We start from the raw sequence: 11,167 nt of genomic DNA, 5'->3' as shown, positions 1-11,167 counted from the left end.
CACCGGGGCTCGCATCTGCGCCAGCCCCCTTGTCGAGCGGGTGGCTGCTGCCGCCGCCGACGACGCCGTCCCTGCCTTCGCCTCGATCCTGGCCATCGGCAGCAGCGGCGGTGGCGGTGGCGGTGGCGGCGTTGCTGTCCTGCCCATTATGGCCATCGCCATCGCCGTCGCCGCCCTTGGCATTGGCCAGGTTGCCGCCCGGCTGCGCCTGGGCCGTCCTCGGGTCGGCGCCAAACAGCCGCGCAATGTCGCGCAGGCACGCCATCTTGAACACCTCGGGCTTGCGCAGGATGACTTCGCGGTGCAAGCTGGCCATGAGGCGGTCGGGCGACATGATGACGGGCCCGTCGGGCAGCACGTAGTTGTTCTGCTTGACGCCCTTGAGGTAGTCGCGCGTCGTGTCGGCCTGGCCAATGGCCCGCGAGGTGAGGTACATGATGCGGTAGCCGTTGCGGGCAATGTCGGTGTAGAGCTTGGCGACGCCAATGTGGGTCCAGTCGCGGCCAATCATGGTGAAGACGTGGCCGAGGGCGTCGGACTTGGTGATGGTCCCGTCAATGTCCGACACGACAATCTTGTGCGAGCTCTCCCACAGAAAGATGCGCGCCGTGCACGTGGCGACGCCCGAGTACGACGACGTGACGGAGAAGGTGATGGTGTTGGCGCCCTTGCGCAGGTTGAGCGACTTGAGCTGGTCCGACGTCAAGCGCAGCGTCTTGGCATACGTCTTGTTGCTCGTTTTTTTGGCCGCGCCCGCCGCGGCCTTGGACGACCGGCCGGCGAGCGCCCCGTCGAGGTTCTTGTCGGCCTCGGTGCTGTCCGGGGTGGCGACCAGGTGGCGCTGGTCGAGGATAGAGTCCGTCGCCGAGCGCTCGATGGGTCGGTCGGGCGCCGGGAGCAGGCCACCGGCCGGGGGCGCCGACGCCTCCCTGGCCGCCCGCGCCTTTGCCTCGCTCACGTCTCGCTCTTGCTGCTGCTGCTGCTGCTGCTCGGCGCTCGCCTCTTTGAGGTCCGGGATGCTCTTGGCGCTTCGGCTCCACCAGCGCGACCAGTAGCTCGCCTTGGACGTCCTCGACTGGCCGCCGTCGCCCTTGCCCTGGGCAGCGTCCTGGCCGCCCGAGGCGGCAGGGGAGAGCGTCTTGCGGTACAGCGAGAGCGTGGCCAGGACGGTCGAGGCGTTTTCCCAGGTGAGGAACCGGTCGTTGTACCGCACCACGAGCCGCTCGTCGTTGACCACGTCCTCGTCGTCGACGAAGCGCTGGAACGACACGCGGTTCTCCTCAAAGTCGTAGTAGTCGCCCTCGCCGTTGCCGCCAAAGCCCTCCTTGTAGCACAGGCTCAGCTCAAACGTGTGCGAGGCGTCCTCGAGCTCCAGGCGGAAGACGTAGGGCTCCCAGTCCGAGCTGGTCAGCTTGCCCGTCAGCGCCGAGTCGTCCTGGCTGTACCGTCCGAGCGCCTGGGCGACCTCGGCCGAGTGCCCGCGGGCCTCGTAAGCGTCGGTGCTGGCGAAGCGCGTCCGCCGATAGCCAGAGGGCGGGCCGGCGTTGAACTTGCCGGCCGCCGAGGTGCGCGGCGCTAGCTCGCCCCACTGCCAGCTCAAGTTGCTCGAGTGGCCCAGGTGGGCGGTGGCCGTGTCGTCGAGGACCACCTGCGGCGGCGTCTCGTCGCCCGGCATCTTGAGGTCGCGCAGCGCAGGCGTCAGGCGCGACAGGCGACCATCGGCGCCCTTGATCGATTCGGTCGAGCTGGCGAGCGAGTTTCGCCCGGACGTGCTCTTGGCGTTGGGCACCTCGGCCTCGGTGTCGCTCAGCGAAAACTCCTGGAAGTGGCCGGGCCGACCAGCTCGCCTCGGCACGCCGCGCGTCCTGTTGCCGGCGAGGGCGGGGCTCGAACGGCCCGATGGCGAGCGGCCGTACGACAGCGAGGCATGACGGCGGTGCTGCGACGGCTTGTCGACGGGGTGAAGGGCTTGCGACCGCCCCGGTCGGCTGGTCGACGAGCCAGCGTCAGCACCGGCACCAGCGCCGAGCCTGGGCCCGCTGCTGTCGGAGGCGCGATTCATCCTCGCCAGACGCGCCAGGTCTCGAGTAAGCGAGAGCTCGTCCTGCTCGTGCGAGGTGCCAGTGAGCTTGGCGCTCGGGTCCTGGCCACGCCTTCCGCTTCTAGAGGGCGCCAGGTCAAGCGTGCCGTCGTCGTCGTCGTCGTCATCATCCGAATCGTCGAGGTCGAGGTCGAGCGCTCCCAGCGTGCCGCTACGGTCCCTCGTCTTGATCGCCTTCTGCTTCCGGTAGTCCATCGAGATGCTGGGCCGGTGCGACTTGGACGCCGACCTGCGCCGCAGCGACGCCGTCGACGTGGTCGGCAGCGACACCTTGTGCTTGTGGCCCGGGCCGTTGAGCTTGTCCGAGTGCCCATGCCTGCCGTTGCCGCCGTGCCGGCGACCGAGCGGCATCTCGTCGGCGAGCCGGTTGCCCTCCTGGAACGCGAGATCCTCGCCGTCGGCCGTCATCTTGTAGCCGTCCATATCGAGCATGTACTGGACGTCTGTTGGAGCGGTGCAGCGAGGCAGAGGTGCCATCGAGACTTGGCGGCACGGTCAGCACGCCCATTCGAGTACGGGCAGCGGGCAACAGGCAACGATGGCGACGGGCCGCACTTACCTTCCTTGCGCTCCTTTGAGGCGCGTACTCGGTCCACATCCCCGTCGTCGTCGACATCGTCCACGGCCGTCTCATCGCCGTCGTCGTCCCGGCCACCGTGGCCGCGCTGCTGGCCCTGTTGCGACTTGGACTCGCGCTGGCGCGCTTTGAGGAGGCTCGCATCGACCATGGCCGGATCGATCGGGTGATCGGCGTCGACTCCAGGCACCGCCTGGAGCTTGCGGCCGCCGAGGTACTCCGAGTGCCGGGAGGTGGCGACGGGGTATGTCTCGACCTGCGTGGAGCGCTCTGCGCGCGCCGCTGCTGCGCCCTCAAAGTCCTTGCGGGTCTTATCGGCGAGGGCGGCGGCCGAGGGCCTCGGCGCCGTGGTGCTGCCAAAGGGCTCCGGGTAGTGCTCCTCGGCCTCGGCAGCTTCGCGGTCCAGGCCGCGCTGGGATTCGGCCGAGGTGTTGCCGTCGACGGTGGCCGGCTCCCAGGCCTCGACCTCGGCGCGGATGACGCCCGTGGCGCGGTCCTTGAGCTGCTGCTCGAGCCTCTCGGCCTCGGACCGGGGCGCCTCGTCGTCCCGCACCTGCTCGCGGTCCTGCTGGCGCCGCTTGCCCGCCGGTCCTCCCCGCTCTGGCTCGTAGTCGTGGCCCTCTTGACCGTCGTCGACGCCGGCGCTGTCGGCTCCGTTGCCGCCGTCGGCCCGCTGCGCCTTGCGTGCGACGTTTTCGAGCTTGGCGTTGCCGCGTGTGCCGGCTCCGACGGCAGCGCGGCCAGCAGCACCGAGGGCGCCACTGGCCTTGGACGCGGCGGTGCCGACCTTGTCGAGGAGGCTGGACGAGCCCGCGGGGCCCGAACCGGTGCGACTCGAGTCGCCGGGCACGTCGAGGTCGCCAGCGTCGTTCGCCTCGTCGGTCTCGCGCTCGACGTCGGACTTGGGCGACCTGGTAGAGGGGCCCGCTGCGGCATCGCCGGACGATGTGCGGCCCATGCTGGGCGTCGTGATCGACGTCTCTGCGGTGGTGCCGGAGCGGACGGTGGTGGCGCTGCGTGCGTCGATGTCGGGCTCGTCGAGGTCGATGCCGCCGCTGCTCTCGGCGACTCTCGACTCGCCGAGGTCGAGCGGCTCCACCTCTGATGTCTTTGTGGTAGCGCTGCCGCCAGCTGCCGATGAAGCCGGGACAAACTGCTGCTGGTCGTCGCCGTCCGGTGGCTGCGAAGCGGCGAGGTCGGGCGAGGTGATTGGGCTTGCGGATGCGCTGAGGATGGGGCTGGTGACGAGGTCGTCTGGGATCCTGTCTCGCTCGTCGTTGTCGTCGATTTCGAGGACAAAGAAGGCCTCGCCCGAGTCTGCGACCTTCATGGCAAAGGGGAGCGGGTCCGGGCTGTTGTTGAGGTGGAGGGTGACCTTTCTCTCTGCGGGGCGGAGGACGCTCATCTTGCCAAAGCGGACGTGGAAGGGGGTGCTGGCGTACTCGAGGCGCTGGCGCTTGACCTTTTTGGTGCGGCGCGGCTGCTCGGGCGCAGCAGAGGAGGTGGTGGCGGCGGCGGCGGCGGCGGTAGCATCTCGGTCGCGCTTGTGGAGCTCGTCTGGGGATAGTTCGTTGCCTGCGGCGTCTACCTCGACCTCCTCGTCGACGTCGACCCTTTTCTCTACGACGATGACGTCGATTGCGCCGCTGAGGGTTGCGGGGTTGATGTTGGGTGTGATGGTGTTGTAGACCGAGGAGACGAGGCGGCCGACGTACTGCATGGCGGGCGAGGTCGGTGGGTGGGGTGGGGAAGGGGGAGCTGGGAGCGTTTGAGGCGAGGACGGGGTGCCAGACGAGGGCAGTGTGCTGGAGTTGCGCTTTGGCTACCGAAAGACAGGGCGGCCGCTGATGGGTGCAAAGGCGGTGTGGTCCCTTAGGCTAGGCGGAGGTGTGGTGCGGGCATTCCCGTGGGTTGACCTTGTGATGGGCACCGCTGGCTGGCAGAGAGGTGCGTAGGACGATGCGGGCGCCAAGTAGGAGCAGTAGTGGTACCAAAGCCAGCCGGCTTGCGATGAGCGGTCAGAGGAGAGGTGGTAGAGGTGCCGTAGGCCTGCAGCGTCGTTGATCGCCGAGGTCGAGATGAAACACGACGACTCTGGCGGAGAGTTGCCGGTCAAGGCTGCGTCAAAGGCGGCGGTGTCTGGGCCAGGCTGGTGCCGTGCTGGGTTGGTGGCAGAGCGGTGGTTGGACACGAGCAAGAGTTGGTGGTGGTGTGAAGAGCCGAGAGGGAGAGAGAGAGGGCGAGGGTGCGCTTTTGACCAGCAGTCGACCGGTGGTGAAAGGCGTGGTGGATCCAGATGGCCAGGCCCTTTTTCACGCCGCAGACGGGAGACGGAGAGGCGGGCCGCATAGCCAGCCAGCCAGCCAGCCGGGGCCAGATGCCAGGCCCGGCCAGCGTTACGCCGCCCGCGGGGCAGCCCGCCGCCGTCTTGCCAGGTGGGCCCGCCCCCCCGCCGCCGATGGGCCGGGCCTGGCTTTGGCCTCGCCAACAAGCAAGGCCCGGCCACGCAGAGAGAAAGCGCAAAGTGGAGGGCGCAGCTTGCAACAGCCAGGGCCCCCAACTGGTCAAGCCGCGGGCCACGGCCATGCCCCCCCCCTCTCTCTCTCTCTGCCTCTCCCCGTCTCTCCCTCCCTCTCCCTCTGTCGGGCCATCCGATCCGTCAACTGACACGGCCCCATATCCTCGATCCTCGCTCGACCCCATCCTCGGCCCCTCGACTCGGGAGGGGGGGGGGGGGGGGGGGTCAAAGCATCACCTAAACCCTGGCTGGCCGAGCCCCTAGCCTACCCTCGGCCTGGCCCGACGACGGCCTCCCCCTTGCCCTCATCATCATTCCCATCAGCTACAACGACGGCCCAGAGGGGCGCCCGCCATACAAAAGTCGGCATACGGCCGCCATCCGGCACCTTGGCCGTCTCTCCCAGCGGGCGGCACGTTCCAGCAAGTCCCTGCTCCGCTGCCAAGAAAACGTCAGAGGTGCACGCCCGCCCTCATCTCGCCGCGGCCCCGCCTGGCCTGGCCCGCGGCGCACCCGACCGTCCATCGGGCCCAGACCACCCCTTTCCCCGATCCCATTGCACCCTGGCGCACGGCCCTGCCGACATCTCGCCGGCTTCCAGGGTCGACAACCCAGAGGTGACTGACGGCCTTGTCACCCTTTCTCCTCTTCTCCACCACCACCACCGCCGCCATCACCACCACCGCCGCCGCCTTGCAGCCGTATCGCGCCCTGCGCCTCTCTTGCCCAGACATCCACCCCCACCGCCGCCTTCCAGCCTTACCCCGCGCTGCGCCTCTCTTGCCCGGCCACCCACCTAGCCTCGCCGCCATGCCAGACAGCCACGCGATACCAGTCCAAGGCAGCATTGCCCACCTCTCGCCCCGGCAGCAGCTCCACATCGCCCTCGCACAGCTCCTCCCCGACGACACCGGACTACACCACCCAAACGCAGCCCAGCACTCGCTCGCCAAGCTGTCCTCGTGCGCACACACGGCAGCTCAAGCCGGCGCCGACATCGTCATCTTCCCAGAGTACTTCCTCAGCGGCGCCACTCATGGACACTGGCAGGGCGTCAGGGGCAGCGCCGACGACCAGGATCAAGACGACAAGCCCTGGCTCGAGGCGATAAAGCAGATTGCACATCAGGCGGGGATCGACATTGTCGCCGGCACCGTCGTCGAGCTGGCCGATATCGACGACAACGACGACGCCGCCGCGGACACCACCGACAGCCCCGACGCCGGCCAGCAGATACCTCACCGCCTCGACGATGCACGAGCTCGTCCCCAGGCCAACCCCTCCTCGCCGTCCTCGTCTGCAAAAGGACCGACCGAGAAGCGTCCGCTCTACAACACTGCCTACTACGTCACAAGGACAGGAACCGTAGCCCATCGCTATACAAAACAGAACCTCTGGCACCCGGAGCGCACCACCCTCTCGTCATCCTCGCCCTTCACCCATGCAGAGCAGCACAGCAGCGCAACTTTTGGCATCACGACGCGGCGCGGGCTGCGGCTGCGCGCATCACTGGCCATCTGCTGGGACCTGGCGTGGTACTCGCGCTTCGAGCAGATGCTCAAGTCGCCGGCGTCGGCCAAGCAGGGCAACCTCTCGGACCTCGACGTCGAGGGACAGGCGGCGGGCCCGGACGTCATCCTCGTGCCGACCTGCTGGTACGCCTCGGATGGCGGCGCCGCCGCACTGCGCTGGAACCGGCGGTGCGAGGAGGACCTGCTCCGCAGCCTCTGCACCACACGGGCGCTCGAGACCGAGGCGGTCGTAGTCATGTGCAACGTCGCCGGACCCAAGCTGTCGCCGCAGCAGGTTGACAGCGCCCTCGAGGCGGTGCGGTGCGGCGAGAGCGAGGAGCTGCCGCTCATCGGGCTCGGGCGGTCGTTGATCGCAGCGCCGTTCCAGGGATGTGTCGCGCAGGTAGACGGCGAGAACGAGGCGCTGCTGCTGCAGAGCCTCAACCTTACCGTCCTCGTCGAGGCGAGGGAGGTGTATCGCAACCGGTACGACGTCGCGCTCGATATCGAAGACAAGTCGTCGCAGCGGTAGCCGACGAGGGCAGGGGCACGGGCGAGATCGGCCCCATCCCGCGCCCAGCGTGGTCTCCGTCCGTTCGTCGTTTCATCCAGGACGGCTTGGAGTACCGACTCGACGTGCCCGTCGTCGGAGCCAGGTCGGCAAGTCCAAGCTGGCCCGCCAGTCTTTGCTGCGGTCCTCTCGTTCGCCCTTGCTCTCAGACTTCCGGTTCAACCGCCTCCAGCGCCCTATCGCTCCATATGTCGGGCCTAGAAATAGCCTCTGCACGTCATTTCCAGCCGGCTGGTTGGCGCTTCGCCCCCAAGACTATGATGGTGACGACGACAACGGTGGCGGCGGCGTGGCACTGCAACGTCGCCGTTGCACCCTAGACCGCCCTACCTTGTGCCGCAACGAGCTTTGCGCGATGCGCTGATCGTCTTGCACCTTGAAGCGTTGGCGCGAAGACGGCCAGGTGGTGCGCACGACTGCGCCGCACTGCACGGCACCGTACCGCAGCGCGACGCACCCAAACGCACCTAATCGGCAAGCACAGCATCGTCAGGCAAGAACCAGCGATGTCGGCGGTGAAAGCGTGGAACACTGACAGGGCAGGCAGTGCAAGACGGTCGAATCGTCCCTCGAGGCGTCCGACGAGGTCAAGTACGGCCCTAAATCACGCAGGTGCGTCCTCGGTTCCGTCCTGGCCCGTTGTGCCACCTCGTCTCGCGCCGTTATTTCGTCTCGTCTCGCGCCGTGCCATCTCGTCTCGTCTCAGGCCGCGTCGCCTGGAGCTCGAGCAGTGTACAGGCGAAGCGAAGAAGCGCATGGTCGCGCAGTCTCAGCGGGCAAGTGCGTTACTCGCCACGCTGCTACGACGCGATGCGGTGCGATGCGATACGATGCGAGGACGGTCACGGTGACGGCAGTGGCGCTACGACCCTGTTACGGCCAGCCGCGACATGGTCGAAACCACCGCTGTACCCCTCCCTTGGCGCGTGGGAGGTGACAGTATCGACCAATGGCCTCGACGCCCCTACCCTTCGATACCGTTTCGACTGTGATCGGCACACAAGCAGCGATAGCCGGTCGACCTTGGCCCCCCTCCCCCACCCCTGCGTCGCGAGGTAGGGCACGATACGCTCCCCCCCGTCATCACGAACCCCTCCCTCCTGCCTGAACATGATTGATTAGGATGGAAATAAAGAACGTGGATCGTCAAACGACGACGCTACCGAGTCGAGAGGAGGAGGAAGAGGAGGAGTGTGCTGCAACGGAACGAGTAGGGACGGCGAGGGGCGCATGGCAAGGCGATGCAAAGTAGGGCAGGGCAGGGTGGGGCGGGGTAGAACGAGGGTGGAGTGTGTGCTACTACGAGTGTCGCTAGGATGTAGCGACGAGGGCGAAGGAGGAGCGAGAGCAGAGCTGCGAGGTAGTGGTGGCGAGGCTGGCGAGGGGGAAACCAAAAAGAGGTGTCCCTACCCATCCCGCGTCCGCCGACTCAGCATGGCGACCACCGAAGACGGCTCACGCGCCCTCCGTCATCCCCGCATCTCTCCGACGTCGACCCCCCTCCCCCTCCTCGTCGTCACCACTATCGCTCTCTCCAACATCAAAGATCCGCTCCTTGTCCCTCCGCCCAACATCGTCGTCAAAGCTACCGCTGACGCTACCGCTCCCATCGCGGCGTCGCTCATCCACGAGCCGCTCGAGCTCCATGGGCCGCTCCTCGTCGTCCGGCGTGCGCAGCTCCGTCGTGCTCGACAGCCGCAGGTGGCCGTTACGCCCCATCCGGTCCTTGGGCAGTGCGCCCGTCCGCAGCGGCCGCCGCTTGCGACGCATCCGCAGCAGCACAAACGTGCCCAGCGCCACGGCGATCAGCAGCACGACCAGCGCGAGCGAGCCGGCGTTGCTGCGGGGAGGTGAGGGGAAAGATCGCGCCGAGAAGGAGAGCAGGCGTGCGGGCGTTGTCGGGAGCAGAGGACGAGGTCAGCGACAGCCTCTCTCGCGGAGCGATCGCCCCTTCCACAGTGTCTCGGCGACTCACTAGTAGGCTTCCCACTTGGCCTCCTCGGCGATCTCCTCCTTGGTCTTGGCATCGGGCGCCATCTCGTCCTGGGCGCTGCCGAGCGGCGCACCGGCCGTGGCGCCAATCATGCGGTCCGGCCCGCCGCCCACGCGGCTGGGCAGGCGCGCATTCGGCCCGGCGACGCTCCAAAAGTCGACGCCCATCCAGCGCAGCATCATGTCGTGGCTCGCCAGCGGCGCGTCGAAGCCCACCATGTGGCTGGCCCCCTTGATGCCGACGTAGCTCAGGTTGCGCGCCTCCTTCCACGACCCGACCTCGGTGTGGTTGAGGTGCCACGGCTGCGACTGCTGCGCGCCGAAACCCTTCTGTCCGCCCCACACCAGGTTTTCGGCGGTGCGCCGCACGCCGATGGCGTTGCAGATCAGGTCCTCCTCGCCGGCAAACAGCAGCACCTTTAACCCGGACTCGAGCAGCTTGGGCAGCAGCGTCACCGACGGCGCCGACGTCGAGTCGGAGCGCATGGCGCCGCCGACGTTGTTGTTGCACTCGACCCACGCCTCGGGCTTGTGCTTGTTGTCGACGTGGAGCGCCTGGCGTACGTCGGCGCGCGCCAGGTAGGCGTACGTCGGCGCCAGCGTCGGCGGCCAGTTCATGCCGCACGCCGGCGCCGTGTCGCGCAGCCGGACGTCGTAGATGTTGATGCACGTGTTGCCGCCGGCGTTGCCCTCGCCAACGACAACGCCGCCGCCCTGCTGCTTGCCCTCGAGCTTTTCGCGCCTGTAGCTGAGCTGGACAATGGTCTGGAGGATGTCGTCGCAGGGAGCTGTGGCGCGGTGGAGCTCGCTGGCGCCCTTGTCGAGCATCTTGCGGCACCGGTCGACGACCTGGGCCACCTTGCGGTATTCGGGCGAGTTGGTCGTCCAGAGTCCCTTTGAGATCATCACTTCGAGCTCGGTGCCGTACTGCGATCTCGGGTCCATGAAGCCGTTGCCGATTGCGATGCCCTTGAGCGAGACGGGAGGGCGTGGCGCGTGCAACAGCGCCGACGCCGTATAGGGGATGTACTGGCCCGCAAAGCTCTCGCCAGCGAGGTAGACGTCGACGCCGCTGCCGGTACTGCCGTAGCGCGTCTCGACGTCCCGGCCGTACTCGGGAAAGACTTCGACAAAGCGCTGGAGAAAGTAGACGACCTCGTCGGCGGCCTGCGTGAGGGTGGTGCTGTAGCCGTTGGTGTTGACGTAGCTGAACCCGGTGCCGACGGGCTGGTCGAGGAAGAGGATGTCGGCGTACTCGTTCCAGCTGCCGCCGTCCTGGGCCCACACGAGGCCGCCGTTGCCGTCGAGCCGCCAGGCGCCCACCTCCATCATGGCGCCGTCAAACGACGAGCAGCCGGGCCCGCCGTTGAACCAGATGATGAGCTTGCGCTTTGGTGGTGTGTGCCGGGCGCGCAGGAGGAGAAAGTAGAGGTGGGCATCGTCCTTGGGAACGCTGTCGCCGGAGCGGGCTGGCGGCCGGGCGGGCAGGTAGCCTGCAGACATGTGCAGAGGGTGGGACACGCTGCCCGACGAGGATGAGCTGCTGCTGCTGGCGTTGTTGGCATCGTGAAGGTCAGGCAGTCCCGGCACAAAGAACGATGCAGCCGAGGGGATCTCGACGCCCCGTTTCCGGAACAGGTCGTGCGGATCTATGAGGGGCATGCTGGCTCGCTGCGATGTCGGCGAGGGGGAGCGGCAGAAGCAGGGCGAGAGCGGGAGGCGAAGATGGATGCCCTTGCCGTCGATAGCGTCGGGAGAGCGGGTATATGGTGGGTGCGAAAGAGAAGACAAGGAAAGACGGCCGCCAGACGGTCAGCAGCCAGAGAGCGATGTAGAGAGAGAGAGAGAGAGAGAGAGAGAGAGAGCGAGAGGAGGGTCGGCCGAGACAAAGCGCGCG

At 67.5% G+C, this 11,167-nt stretch overlaps 3 protein-coding genes across 3 annotated transcripts in view; 1 reads left to right on the top strand and 2 right to left on the bottom strand.

Annotated features, from left to right (window-relative positions):
* PFL1_02154 (uncharacterized protein) overlaps window positions 1-4,398 on the bottom strand; it is a gene marked incomplete at both ends in the record, with an annotated part of 6,011 nt that extends 1,613 nt beyond the window's left edge. The window contains 2 exons of the mRNA XM_007879668.1: window positions 65-2,544; window positions 2,661-4,398. Coding sequence (XP_007877859.1) covers window positions 65-2,544; window positions 2,661-4,398 — 4,218 coding nt within the window. The remainder of the gene's footprint in view (window positions 1-64; window positions 2,545-2,660) is intronic.
* A 1,608-nt stretch (window positions 4,399-6,006) lies between these two features.
* PFL1_02153 (uncharacterized protein) lies at window positions 6,007-7,239 on the top strand (the record flags this gene model as incomplete). Its single annotated transcript, XM_007879667.1, has 1 exon — window positions 6,007-7,239. The coding sequence occupies one exon, from the start codon at window positions 6,007-6,009 to the stop codon at window positions 7,237-7,239; it is 1,233 nt and encodes a 410-aa protein (XP_007877858.1).
* Window positions 7,240-8,733: 1,494 nt separating this feature from the next.
* Window positions 8,734-10,932, bottom strand: PFL1_02152 (uncharacterized protein; the record flags this gene model as incomplete). Its single annotated transcript, XM_007879666.1, has 2 exons — window positions 8,734-9,118; window positions 9,254-10,932. 2 exons carry the CDS (start codon window positions 10,930-10,932, stop codon window positions 8,734-8,736), a joined length of 2,064 nt encoding a protein of 687 aa, XP_007877857.1.
* Window positions 10,933-11,167: the final 235 nt, after the last annotated feature.

This window comes from Pseudozyma flocculosa (genome assembly GCF_000417875.1).
Source record: "Pseudozyma flocculosa PF-1 unplaced genomic scaffold scaffold00006, whole genome shotgun sequence".
Classification (NCBI taxonomy): Eukaryota; Fungi; Basidiomycota; class Ustilaginomycetes; order Ustilaginales; family Ustilaginaceae; genus Pseudozyma; species Pseudozyma flocculosa.
This window is presented reverse-complemented; position numbering and strand designations above follow the sequence as displayed.